The sequence below is a fragment of the Bos indicus genome, chromosome 16 (assembly GCF_029378745.1).
Source record: "Bos indicus isolate NIAB-ARS_2022 breed Sahiwal x Tharparkar chromosome 16, NIAB-ARS_B.indTharparkar_mat_pri_1.0, whole genome shotgun sequence".
Taxonomy (NCBI): Eukaryota; Metazoa; Chordata; class Mammalia; order Artiodactyla; family Bovidae; genus Bos; species Bos indicus.
The window spans coordinates 34448031-34463080 of record NC_091775.1 but is presented as its reverse complement, the minus strand read 5'-3'; the positions used below and the strand labels follow the sequence as shown (position 1 = coordinate 34463080).

At 36.9% G+C, this 15050-nt stretch overlaps 1 protein-coding gene across 7 annotated transcripts in view; it reads right to left on the bottom strand.

Annotated features, from left to right (window-relative positions):
• AKT3 (AKT serine/threonine kinase 3) overlaps positions 1–15050 on the bottom strand; it is a 281775-nt gene that overhangs the window by 77519 nt on the left and 189206 nt on the right. For all 7 annotated transcript variants that reach the window (XR_011560999.1, XM_070768863.1, XM_070768861.1 and 4 more), the window contains 2 exons: positions 9847–9912; positions 9316–9384 (listed from right to left, as the gene is read on the bottom strand). Coding sequence is in view for 6 of the 7 variants with exons in the window: in XM_070768863.1 (XP_070624964.1) it covers positions 9316–9384; positions 9847–9912 (135 nt within the window). In the remaining variant the exon portion in view is untranslated. The remainder of the gene's footprint in view (positions 1–9315; positions 9385–9846; positions 9913–15050) is intronic.

Genomic DNA, 15050 nt, shown 5'->3' with positions numbered 1-15050 from the left:
TGGGAATTTAGCATTGAAATATGGGCTTCCCTGGTGGCTCAGATGGTAAAGAATCCGCCTACAATGTGGGAGACCTAGGTTCGATTCCTGGGTTGGGAAGATCCCCTGGAGGAGGCCACGGCAACCTACTCCAGTATTCTTGCCTGGAGAGTTTCACGGATAGAGGAGCCTGGTGGGCTACAGTTCATGGGGTCACAAAGAGTCAGACACGACTGAGCAACCAAGCACAGCACAGCAGCCTTGAAATACAAAATTACATAGTAAAGACATTCCCAAATGTACTTTGCCTTGAACTTTATGTACTAATGTGAATATTATAATGCATCCTTCTTGGCTTGACACTTTGTAGAAAAGCTCTGGGTGAAAACAATACAACTCTGATAAAACCTATGTAATACACTAATAACGAAAATGGTTAGCAAAGAAGTTACTTGTCAGACTTCTGACAATAAAGATATTCATACATCTGTAAACTTAGTAAAATTTTAAAAATCACTATGAATATGAAATGATACTTTTAATTTAAAAGTCACCCAAATCACACCTCCATAAATTAGTAAGTAGATCTAGAATGCTGACTGCCGGCACTTCTGTCTCATGTGAATTTAAAATGAGATCATTGAAGACAAAACGCCAGCAAGATAATGAGAATCTAAAATAAGTATGAGAGACTCTCAAGATTGGCATGAAACTAGAAGTCATATGCAAAAAATAAAATGAATTTTATCAAAGGACTTACTATAGAGTGTACAATGAGCTAAAATATGGACAAAAATAGTAAACAACTGAAAATGTTAGCTTTATTTGTGCCCAGATATATAGAATATAGAAGAATGTGAAAAATTTATCAGATGACTAAAATTTCTATGTAATCATTTTCCTTTCCCCACTAATCAATCTCTTATCAATCTCTAGGAGATTGTATCCTGGAGAAGGATTCATAGAGGTTTGATATATTATAGAGGTTTGTTTTATAGATCTGAAAGAAATAAGGCCATGAGTAAGGATTTTGGTAAAGAGTCCTAAGTAAAGACATTCTAAATCAAACTGAACAGTTTTCAGTTTACTCCCCTCCTTGCCTCCCTCCCCCGCCCCACCATAGTTTTCTGCTTCTCATATAAATTTGAGACTTCAGGAGTGGGTGATGGACAGGGAGGCCTGGCGTGCTGTGATTCAAGGGGTTGCAAACAGTCAGACATGACTGAACTGAACTGAACTGAAGTTACAGCTGGTAAAGAACCCATCTGGCAGTGCAGGAGATGCAAGAGATGTGGGTTCGATCCCTGGTCAGGAAGATCCCCTGTAGAAGGAAATGGCAACCCACTCCAGTATTCTTGCCTGGAAAAGCCCATGGACAGAGAGGCCTGGTGGGCTATGGCCCATGGGGTTGCAGAGAGTCAGACACGATTGAGTGTGCGTACACACACACCCCCACACAAGCTACAAAAAGAGAGTGGCTTGGATATGTTAGCAGCAGTGTGATGGGTCACATTATTAGAGTGTTTTTATAATCAGTTCTCCATGTGCTGATTTACTGTCTACCAAACGCTGCACCGAACCATCACAACCTTGTTCTACTGAGCTCCAAACCAACCCTTGTATAGTCAAGGTATATATCACTCATCAAGCCATAAAAAAAAGAATTCATGGTACTCTGCTTAGGAACTAGTGAAAGTGAAAGCCACTCAGTCGTGTCCAACTCTTTGAGTTGGACATAACTATATAGTCCATGCAATTCTCTAGGCCAGAATACTTGAGTGGGTAGCCTTTCCCTTCTCTAGGGGATCTTCCCAACCCAGAGATCGAATCCAGGTCTCCTGCTTTGCAGGTAGATTCTTTACCAGCTAAGCCACAAGGGAAGCCCAAGAATACTGGAGTGGGTAGCCTATCCCTTCTCCAGTGGAACTAGTAGTAGATGTCAAATCCAATGAATTCAATTGCTATCTTTAAGTTGTGTATCTTCACTCTTACACTCAATGTACTTCCCTTAACCTCTAAGGCTTTATATAAAGACAGCTGAACATCAGAGAATTGATGCTTTTGAACTGTGGTGTTCAAAACTGTAATGCTTTTGAACTGTGGAGACTGTGGTGTTGGAGAAGACTCTTGAGAGTCTCTTGGACTGCAGGGAGATCCAACCAGTCTATCCTCAAGGAAATCAGTCCTGAATATTCACGGGAAAGACTGATGCTGAAGCTGAAACTCCAATACTTCGGCCACCTGTTGCAAAGAACCGACTCACTGGAAAGACCCTGATAGTGGGAAAGATTTTAGGTGGGAGGAGAAAGGGACGACAGAGGATAAGATGGTTGGATGGCATCATCAACTCCATGGACATAAGTTTGAGTAAGCTTCAGGAGTTGGTGATGGACAGGGAAGCCTGGCGTGCTGCAGTCCCAGTCCATGGAGTTGCAAAGAGTCAGACATGACTGAGCAACTCAACTCAACTGAACTGAACTTCTAAGACTTCTCTTGTCTGGCTGCTTCTACCCAGTATCCTCCTTAGGCTTCTCTTATTGCCAATCTGTCCAATGTTGGTATATTCAGGCATCATTCTTAGCCATTGATCTTTTGAACTACACATTATTCTCATACTGGACATCTTCCCTTCCTTGGTTTCAGCATTGCTGCTGAACTCTATTTGTATCTCTAACCTAACTCTCCCACCTCCTTCAGATTCCCTTGAGGTACCTCACATACAGGATGATCAACTCAGGAATAATTCCTTTTACTGTTCCCTGATTTTACAAATAGCCCAGTACCCATACAAATTCTCCAAACAGCAAATAGGAAACTGTGTGATGTTTTCCCTTCTCTCCTTTCAGTCATTAAATCCCATTAATCCTATACCTGAACAGCATTTAGAATTTGATTCCTTCTCACTAATATTGCCTCAGTTAACTACTTATCATTTTTTGAACAGGTTACCTAAACCTTCCACCTGCAGTAGCTTCTAAGCCATTTCTCTGCATCCAATTTTATCTTTCCCAATACAAGCCTCGTACCATTACCAAAGTCTTCCTTCTAAAACATTTCATACAGAAATTCTTCCATGTTGCTTCACTGCATTCAGGATAAAATCTAAACTACCTGGGAGAGATCTGGCCTAACATGACCCTAACTACCTGGTCGCATTCTTCTGGGTTTTCTCTGCAGGATTCTGTGCGTCATTCATACCATGCTACATCTGGGGAGGTAGAGCAGAGCTTGCATGAGCTCCCACATTCTAAACATTCTATTTTCTCCATGTAGGAATGCTCTCCCTCTCATCCTTACTTATGTAACTTACAGTCACCATAAGACTTGGCTCAGCCAACTACTTGAAGAAGTGTTTCTGACCATGCCATTCTCCCCCTTCCTTTCTCTTCCTTTTGGACTGATTCAAATCCACATCCTCTGTATCCCACAACAACCAGTGTTTTCATAGCAATAATGACACTGAATATGCATATTTTCTTGTCTGCAAGTAGACACTCATCTTCTCAAGGAAAGTACCATATTTCCCTTATTTCTACATCCTCTGTGTCCAACTCATTATAATTGCTCATTAAATATTTAATAGGCAAATGGATTATACTGGAGTGGGTTCTGAACTTAACATATAAACCATCAAGTAAACCAAAACCACCCTTGGAAATTCCTTAGGAAGGCATTACACTGAAGGCCAATTTGCTGTCTCATCATAGTTAAGCTAGCACAGTTTTTCCTCTAGCACCGAAACGCTAGTTTCTTTGGAGGCCCATCCATACTTACCATCCACTTAATGACAATGTTTTATAAAAACTATGCATTTTTAAGCACTAGAATTTATATCCCATGAAACTCTGAGGATGGCAAGTAGAAACTGATGTGGAGTAGAAGAACAGCAGTTTCTCTCTCATACTGAGGTTACTCTGAATATGCTTAGCAAGAGCAATGGCAGAATCACCAGTTTCTTCCTTGCTTCCTTTCCACTCTCTTTTCTTCCCCTCCCTCCTCCCTCCTTCATTCCTATCTATGTTATCTGTTGCTAAGCCTATTTCTCTGAATTCATATAAATGATGATGTGAATCCACCGTACTGACACGCCTATAAGGATTGTTCACAACCAGTATTTCTCTCATAATCTATTCCCACCAAGATTATGTAGCACTTTAAACAATATTGGCAAATATATGAACATACAAGCATAGCCACAAGCATGCTAAACTCTTGTGCCATCTATTAGGCTGAAAGAAGTTCAAATATTCACAAAAATGTGAAGAAAGTATAAAGAAATGTCTCAGCTGCTGTACTTACATTTCAAAATAAACATTCCAAAATATATGCTAGAAGAATGCTATGGCTAATTGAAAATCATCAGACAATAAGTATGAATTGAGTAAAACTCAGCTAGTTACTAATTAACTTCAGTGGGTCCACTAAAGAAGCCTATCTCAGAGCAAACACTGGACAGAAGAGATTTGAGGATGCTGCCATTTGGGTGAGTACCAACAATTCACCAAAATAACATAAGTCACCATAAGCATACACTGAGTACAGATTTGCTTCTCAGAAAAACTTAAGAACTGAAATAACCCCATCAAGTTCCAAGAATTAAATAAATATTTGTATGTGTTTATAAAGCACATATTAAAATGTATAAAATGCATTTAAAAGCATATTTGATAACCTAAAAGAATAAAAAAACTGGCAGATTACACATACAAAACTTTCATTTTTATAAAAATCATGTAAACATAATTATATTTCCATTTTTTATATTTATGGCAATTCTATAGTTACTATACATGGATGTAAAATTACATTACCATATAAAAGTATACCTGCTTCAATACATAAAATAATTTAGTTTTTATCTATAAATGAAGTCGCTCAGTTGTGTCCGACTCTTTGCGACCCCATGGAGTGCAGCCTACCGGGCTCCTCTGTCCATGGGATCTTCCAGGCAAAAGTACTGGAGTGGATTGCCATTTCCTTCTCCAGCAGATCTTCCCAACCCAGGGATCGAACCCGGGTCTCCCGCATTGTAGACAGACGCTTTATTGTCTGAGCCACCAGGGAAGTCCTTAGTTTTTATCTATAGCACATACCTAAAACAGAAGTTCTGAAATAGGAGAAGAAATGCCAAACAAGAGAAATAGTGTAGGCATTTCAATGAGTAAGAAAACCATCTGGCCAGCTTGGAAATCTGCTTCTGTCTAAGAAAATATTTTTTAACAATCATCAATTGATTAATTGTCTACGTACTCAAGGTTTAGAGCAGAAGTATGAGTGACACTAGCTCCCTCTACTAAGCTCCAGGCAGCTTCCCTTCATCTCACCATCTAAAACTCTCCCTTCTTTCCTATGAAGTCCCATGGTCCTTAATCTATATACTTCTCATACCAGAGATAATTATCACTTTTACACTTAGTATAAATTTTATACCTTATCTTCCCCACTAGACCATAAACTCTTTTAGAGCAAGAGTTATGCTTAATTCAGATCTGTACGCCCACTTATCTACCAGAGTACTCTGCTCATTCTCAATAAATAAATATTTTATAAATACACAAAAAGATAGGTTCTCCTGAAAATACATTTTCAGCATTTCTTCTAAAGAACCTATGTACCATATTACTTTCTATTTTTCTTCCTACTTCTCAGTAGTTCCTGTTTTACCAGTTTTCAAAAAAAATCATTTATTTGGCTGCTTCAAGTCTCAGTTGGTGCATGCGGGTTTAGTTGCCCTGTGGTATGTGGGGTCTTAGTTCCCCAAGAAGGAATTGAACCTGTGTCCCTTAATTGGAAGACAGAGTCTTAACCACTGGGCCACCAGGGATGTCCTTAGTTAACCACTTTTCTAACTTATTTTATCCCTGTTCCTGGAGGGAAACGTTTCATCCATTCACTTACTTGCTCATTCAAAACCTCCAGTAAGCGCCAAGTCCCTACTATGTGTCAGGTGGTGTGCTAGGTGCAGGGTTGCACCAGTGGGTAAGTCTTTAGGGAGCTTTGAGCCCAGTAGGAAGGACAGATAAGTAAATAATTATAAAGCAATGCGCTAATTGTATGATAGATACAAACACATGATACTGTTTAAGAGTATTTCTATAATTTAAGAGTGCTTCTCCAACTTTCTGCCTGCACTTTATCATTTCCCCGTATAATATTCCCTCCACTGGTCATCCATCCATCTGCCTACCTGTTTCTTCCTTCAACTTTAATATACACCTTTGATACAAAATACAGAAGATGCCCAAGAATAAAGTGAAAAATCGGACTTCCTCCCATCTTTTCCCCAGTGATTCAGTTTGCCTTCCTGAAGGTAAGCACTAATGTCCAGTACATAATTCAGGGACAGTCAATGTAGACACAGCCATATATGCACACATATGTGGTCTTACTTTAAAAGAGAGTAGCATACTTTATATTCTGTCTGCATCTTGCTTTTCTTATTTCATAACATATCTTAGAAATTGCATTGTCTCAGCCCATATTGGGTGACATCATTCTTTTTAATGAATATAAAGTATTTCACTGCACGAATATGTTAAGTATATCTCTTGGAAGTGAAATTGCTGGGTCCCAGAATATATGCATTTTTAATTTTGATAGATACTAACATAGAGACTTCACCAATTTTCATTTCCTATAAAATAGGAAATATTCACCTCCATAACTTAAATTACAATCTTTATGGTAATGGCTCCCAAATCTGTATCCATATTCTGACCCATATTTATTCTCTGTGGTATTTCCATATACGTATTTCTTGGAACCTTAGGAAAAAGCTTTTTAAAACCAAATTTATAATTTTACTCTTAACACACTCTTCATAAGTTCACTGCTGCTTCTGCTGCTGCTAAGTCGCTTCAGTCATGTAAGACTCTGTGCTACCCCATAGACGGCAGCCCACCAGGCTCCCCCATCCCTGGGATTCTCCAGGCAAGAACACTGGAGTGGGTTGCCATTTCCTTCTCCAATGCATGAGAGTGAAAAGTGAAAGTGAAGCCGCTCAGTTGTGTCCGACTCTTCACGACCTCATGGAATGCAGCCTAGCAGGCTCCTCCATCCATGGGATTTTCTAAGCAAGAGTACTGGAGTGGGGTGCCATCGCCTTCTCCGTCATAAGTTCACTACATATATTAATTCTCCGTGATCCTAACCAAATGCTTTTCTACCCACATTCAATTAATGAACTGTTAAGACAGATCAATCCTATATATTCTATGACACCCGTCTTCTTTTTATTTTCTCAGACAAAATCTGACTGACAAGGGTCCAGTTCAGAATGCCTGGATTACTAAATTCTAACTACTCAACTTGTTCCTCTCTGCTTGCTTACCAGTGATTTTGCTCACATCATCCTCTCTGCCTGAAATATCCTTTCAAATCAGTCCCCCTGTTGGAACTGCATTAAGCCTAACCTAAACACTATATCCATTCATAACATATTTTCTTTTATGAATTTATTAACAACACTTAGGTCTTTCACTATATTCTAATTTATAACACAGTTATAAGATAAATTATAAACTCTTAACACAGTTTGATAAACTCACACTGCCAAGGCACTCAAAATGTGTTTACCAAATGAAAGAATGAATTTTTTGCAATGAACTAATTCCTGTAAGTCAGATAATTCAATAGCAGAAAACATGCTATAGAGGATAATTGCTTCTTCTTTCCTTACCTCTTTCCCTTTTTCCTTCCTCCCTCTCTTTCCCTCCTTCCCTTATTTCTTCCTTTTCCTCTTTCCCTCTCCCTCCCTCCCTCTTTTCCTCCCTTCTTCCTTCCCTCTCCTTCCTTCTTGTCTTTCAGGTAATAAGACTATTTTAAAGTCTGTGAGATAAAGGCCCCTATTTAAGAATTAAATTCCAGAATACTAACAATGTGAAATATTTCCAATAAACTACATTTTCCCCTTGCATTGATTTTGATGAAAAATAGGAAAAAGGATAAAGAATAAAGGAAAAAGGTGAAATATACTACTAAAATGATTGAATTTCTCTTCAAAACTAAAAAATCATCTAAATACAGTCAAGGTTACTCTTTTTTTTTTTTTAAATGGCATTTTGTTTTTCTGTTTTTTCTAATTTTATTTTATTTTTAAACTTTACATAATTGTATTAGTTTTGCCAAATATCAAAATGAATCCGCCACAGGTATACATGTGTTCCCCATCCCGAACCCTCCTCCCTCCTCCCTCCCCATACCATCCCTCTGGGCCGTCCCAGTGCACCAGCCCCAAGCATCCAGCATCGTGCATCGAACCTGGACTGGCAACTCGTTTCCTACATGATATTTTACATGTTTCATTGCCATTCTCCCAAATCGTCCCACCCTCTCCCTCTCCCACAGAGTCCATAAGACTGTTCTATACATCAGTGTCTCTTTTGCTGTCTCGTACACCGGGTTATTGTTACCATCTTTCTAAATTCCATATATATGCGTTAGTATACTGTATTTATGTTTTTCCTTCTGGCTTACTTCACTCTGTATAATAGGCTCCAGTTTCATCCACCTCATTAGAACTGATTCAAATGTATTCTTTTTAATGGCTGAGTAATACTCCATTGTGTATATGTACCACAGCTTTCTTATCCATTCATCTGCTGATGGACATCTAGGTTGCTTCCATGTCTTGGCTATTATAAACAGTGCTGCGATGAACACTGGGGTACACGTGTCTCTTTCCCTTCTGGTTTCCTCAGTGTGTATGCCCAGCAGTGGGGTTGTTGGATCATAAGGCAGTTCTATTTCCAGTTTTTTAAGGAATCTCCACACTGTTCTCCATGGTGGCTGTACTAGTTTGCATTCCCACCAACAGTGTAAGAGGGTTCCCTTTTCTCCACACCCTCTCCAGCATTTATTATTTGTAGACTTTTGGATCGCAGCCATTCTGACTGGTGTGAAATGGAACTACTATGTAGAAGAGAAAACTCAACTGCAATGTACCTATGGCCTATTGTTAAACCAAGTTTAAAATGGGTGAAATAATTTACAAGTTTCACAAAAACTTGCAGAAGAACTATGTAAAGCATTATAAACCCTATATGTCTGGTTTTCAAAATTAAAAACCATGATTTTAAAAATCACTATCTGTAGTAAAATTTACATTTAAAAAATTTAGAAGAATTGATTATGCTTCCCTATACATAAAGTATTGCTAGTTAAAAAAATAAATGATCATTATATTTCATTAAAAATTATTCGGCTCTCATTTACTAAAATAGTAGAGAGCTATCAAATCTCTATCAAGAAGTAGAGAACTATTACATTACAACTTGTAAATAATTGAGAAAAACAATACTACCATGCACATGCAAGTGTTGGTTATACTTGACTCACCTCTCCCCCATTAACATATTCCATCACAAAACATAAACGGTCTTTTGTCTGGAAGGAATATTTCAGGGACTTGAAATGAAAAAGAAAACATGTTATATTATAATCCTACATTTTTACAACAGTATCAAAAATAGAACACTTAGAAACAGTAAGTGTGATTGATAAATTGTTTATGTTCCTTAAGAGTCTATTTATTCCTTTAAGAACACTTAAATAAAAATTTATGAGAAATATAAAACAAATTTTGTGAAGATCAGCAATGGGCATTATTTTGGGAAAAACTAAAATTATAATTATTAGTAAAACAATCCTAACTCTCAAAAGTTTCTTCCTTTTGAAAGTCTATCTGTTATTTTTAATCTTAAAACACTTCATTGGGACCAGGAACACACAAGAACTTTGCAAATCAAAGAAAATGGCATACCTAAATAAATGTGACTGAAAATGTTATTTTTCATACTTAATTGCTATAATAAAACTCCCTTAAATATAAGATGTTATGATTGTAACATCTTTCCTCTATTCACTTACTGTTAAAAAGGGATGTCTAGTGTTCTTTAATACTCTGCTTTCAGTTAAAGTGTGCGCCACTTCATCCTACAAAAGAAAAAGGCAAGTAAACTTTTAATATATGTTCCAAGCACAAATAATATAAAAATTTCACTATTTCTCTAAGACCAGAAGAGATTAAACCCAGACACAGAAAAAGATTTTAAACACATGCTCCTTTATTGCTTAGCTTCTTTTCTACCAAAAAAAAAAAATTCAAATTAGTGATTTAAATCAGATGGCTATCATGTATAAACTCAGTCATACTTTATCAAAGTATATCAATAATGATATAATAATAAGCAAAAATTACCAGGGACACAGAAAATGAAATAGTAAGCGTTTCCCCTTCAAGAGAATGTCCTGTAAGTTAACAGCTAGGCATGGAGTAGTTATTATTTCCATGTTTGTATTACATTGTATTCAGGGGGATACAAAGGATATATTTCAGTAAAGATCATAGAATTGGTAAGTCTTCTACCTAAAAGAAAAATAAGTTATTGAAAAGAGGAACACAGTACACATTAAAAGGTTTAATTCTAAATTATACATTTCAGAAACAAAAATAGTATAAAACTGTATATTTTTGTTTTGTGGCTTTTTAGCATGCTTTTCTTAAAAAAAAAAAAAAAAAAGGTCATAGCCTATTCTAGGACACTTTCAAGATCTGGATATATCTAAAGCCAAAAATACACTAAGACTGTATTTCCCCAATTTTGTACATAAATTTCATCTTGACATCAAAAGTGAACTAGGGAAGATTTTCTTCAACATGGAGAACTGGAAAAATGTTGCCTATCTCAAAAATAATACTATTTTAAAGAAGAAAGGAAAGGAAGATAAATGCTGAAACTAACACAACATCTCTGGTCTCTGCTTCTGCCAAGATCCTAAACAAAGCCCTTGCTGGATCAATTTATTAACACTGCCAGCAAATCAAGATTATAAGTAAGAAGTGGAAACTTTAGGACACTGTATTAATCTTTACAAAAGCATCTGACCTTATTTAGAAGATAAACGTGCAACAGAATGATCAAAGATGCTAAAATCCAAAAGCCATTCCAAGAGAGTGAGACCAATTCTTTTTTTTTTAAATTAGTTTTACTTGGAGGATAATTACTTTACAATACTGTCATGGTCTCTGTCACACATCAGTATGAATTGGCCATAGGTATACACGCGTCCCCTCCATCCTGAACTCCCCCCACCTCTCCCCCCACCCTGTCTCCTCCAGGTTGTCACAGAGCACCAGCTTTAGGTGCCCTGCCTCATATGTCAAACTTGCATTGACATATGGTAATGTGTATGTTTCAATGCTATTCTCTCAAACCATCCCATCCTCTCCTTCTCGCACTGAGTCCAAAAGTCTGTTCTGTACGTCTGTGTCTCTTTTGCTGCTCTGTACCTAGGATCATAAGTACCATCTTTCTAGGTTCCATATGTATGCATTAATATACGGTGTTTGTCTTTCTCTTTCTGACTTACCTCACTCTGTATAATAGGCTCTAGGTACATGTGTCTTTTTCAATTAAGTAAAGTGTAATGACATAGTATTTAAAACCAGTGGAATGAAGTATGGGTAAGAAAGCATTCAAGTCTTATTTGGTTAATAAGAACCAGGTTTAAATGCTCAAACAACATGAAAACCACAATCATCTCATACCATAAATTTTAAATTAATTAGAACACCAAACATCTTAACAAAAAATAATAAATATAAATGATATCAGAACTAATTTCTATACCCACAACGCTTACCATAATGATTAGTACACAGTAGGTAGTTGTTAAATGTTTGTTGAACTTAACAGTTTATCATAGGAATGAATTCCAAGATGTCACATATGTGGGACTTTCATTCAATCATCTATTCTTTCAATAAATATGAAACAAATATACTCTGGGTATTGTTCTATCCACTGAAGACAGGATACTGAACACCACAGACAAAAGTCCTGCCCTCCTGGAGCTACCATTCCAGTTGGCCAGATGGTAGTCAGCATTAATGAAAAAAACAAAGAAGACAAGAGAATGCTAAAGTTTATGAGAATCAAATAATGGATACAAAATACTGTGATTCATGGGGTCGCAAAGAGTCGGACACGACTGAGCGACTGAACTGAACTAAAGGATTATACAAGTGGCTATTTTATGGGCTATAAAACTGAATTCATTGATTAAAAAATGAAATCCTTGACATGCACTTACTAAATAATAACAGTGCAAGTATAAAATCTTTTAAAAATATATATGATTCTTTTGCTCATGGAGTTGACATGCTTGTGGAGAAGACACTGATGCATATCAAATTGATACAAATCCAATTTAAGAAATAATTACGAATTCTGGTAAGTGATCTTATGAGAAAGTGGGGTAAAGAAGGAAAATTAATGCTACTGGAAGATCACAGGTTGAGTAATATGATAGTGTAGGACTGAGGGATTGGGGCACACAACTGATTTCTGGTTTTAAATTTGCTCAGGCTCCTCTCAGAAGGACAGCAAAACAGGAGTGATCAATTAGGAGACAACTGCAGTGTAAGAGTGAAAGTAGGATGGCTAGGATGACTGCAGTGGCACTGGGAGCAAGAAAAGTGTTTGAAATATTTTTAAGATATAAAATTAACAGTGAAAAACTAACAGCTATATGCTTCCAACAGAGGATAAAGCAAAAGTATTACTTTATATGCAGTCAGAGAAGGCAACATTTACCAGTTACGCTTTAGGATTTTAAGTGATCTGAGGCAGTAAACTAGGAAAAGACTAAAAACAGAGAAGCATGAAACCCATTTGGAAAAGATATCCTAGCACTTCAGTTAATATTTCTGGCAGCTATTTCATTCTATTTTGTTGAAACAAGCTCATTACATGTAATAGTTATTTTTCTAAATCACTTAGTAAGTTCCATGAAAGATTATTTTTTCCCTATATTCTGTAATCTGACTAACCACATTAAAGGAGTCAAGTAAAGATGTAGGTAGGCAAAAGCTAAAACAGTATTTCTTTGTTATAAGAATGAAACCAGAATTAATACCATGTACATATATTTTATGTAATAAAATGTATTTTCTACCATACTTTACATCTGATCAAATGAAAATTTTCTCCTTAATGCAAATTTAATGGTACAGTATTTCACATACTAATTAGTTTCTGCTATGAAGATAAGGTATGCACAAGCTAAAAAATAAACACAGATGTCAATAATTTTTAATTACAGTTAAAAGCAACATGTCAAAACAAAAAGTTATAAATAACAGTGATAAAACATAGGGGCTAAAACAATATGATGCTTTTCTAAAAATCCATTTGTTGATCATGATTACAAATAAAGAGTGCTTGGGTATATAAGTAAAATGTTTTCATGAAAAAGCTTTCGAAATTTAGTTTCATATATATTCATCCATGGCAAAAGACTAATGAATTTTAAAATCTAATTTCTTTCATAGAAAGCAGCTTAGGGAGAATGGAATTTTTCACGGATTTTTTGCAAACATGACACAGAAGAATAGTCTTCCCCATACTCATTTTTCCAATCCTCTCTAATTTATCAGTACCCCTTACCAAACATGGTCTAAAATTCTCCTTTTCATTCTCCCCACTTATTGCTTTTTGGTAGTTCAGTTTTTGGCGGGAGGTGAACAAGGAGCAAATGATGACAGAAACAGAAGAGAACATCTCGATCACTGCGGGCACCAAGGGTGTCGTCTGCTTTAATCCTTGTAGTAACTGAGCAGGTGTCTTTGATTATTCCCATTTTATATGAGGTAACTGAGGTTCACAGAAGTTAAGCTGCTCAAATTGCAGGTGAAAAGGTCAAGACTGATCTCATCTAAGTCCAACACCAATGGTCATTTCCAACAACTCAGTAGCACCTTAACCAGGTACACTTTAACTCTGTTCACATTATTTTCTCCATTTTGACCACAAGAGTTTAAAGACTGACTTCATGAAGCTGGTTGAAATCAAAATACATGACATCTAAAGCATTTAAAAAAAAATAATCCAGAGCTATGAATGAGGCCTAGAGGAGAAGATGAAGGAGGTGGGGAAGCAGGGAGAAAAGGGGAGAAAAGATTTTACCTTGGTATCTTTATTCTTAATCAACCACAATGACTACAAGTGATCATTATGTACCTGCTCTGTTTTGACAAGCCGTATGTCAGAAATCTATATATTTTTCCCCATAGAAAGGGTGTCGTATTTGGTGTTGTTTGGTCATTAAGTTGTATCTGACTCTTGCAACCCCATGGACTGTAGCCCACCAGGCTCCTCTGTCCATGGGATTTCCCAGGCAAGAATAATGGAGTGGGTTACCATTTCCTTCTCCAGGAGATCTTCCCAACCCAGGGACTGAATCCATGTCTCCTATTGCAGGTGAATTCTTTACCAACTGAGCCACCATATTATTATTCAATCTGTCATGCAATCCTGATGGTTCTTCATCAAAATATGCTGAATATGACTGAATATGTCTTACCACCTCCACTGCTAATACCCTGATGCAAGCCACTATAATCAATTATCTGGATTATTGTAGTTAACTCCTAACAAGCTCCCTGCTTCCACAGTCTATTCTCAGCACTACAGCCAAGGTGATATTAAAATGAAAACTATATCATGTGACTATACATGATATAGTAAAAAAAAAAAAGTATAAAAACTTCCAATGGCTGACCAGTACAATGAGTAAAAACCAATATCCTTACAGCATCTACCATTATCATAAACAACTCTCCACTGTTTTTACTCTATGCAGGCCATGCTAGACTAGATTCCTAGCTATTTTTAAAATATGCTGCTTCCTCAGTGCTTTTTTTGGTTGTGATTTCCTCTATCAGGAATATTCTTCCTCCCAAATACCTGAATGGTTTGCTTCCTCATTTCCTTCGAATGTTCACTGAAATTTCACTTTCTCAATGAGTTCTTCTGTGATCATTTAAGACAGCAAAACCCACAAAAATCACTGCTGCTGCTAAGTCACTTCAGAGTATCCGACTCTGTGCGACCCCAGAGACGGCAGCCCACCAGGCTCCCCCGTCCCTGGGATTCTCCAGGCAAGAACACTGGAGTGGGTTGCCATTTCCTTCTCCAACACTAACACTACACAAAAACTAGTGGAACTACTAAATGAATTCAGCAAGACAGCAGGATAAAACATCAATATACACAAATCTCTTTCATTAC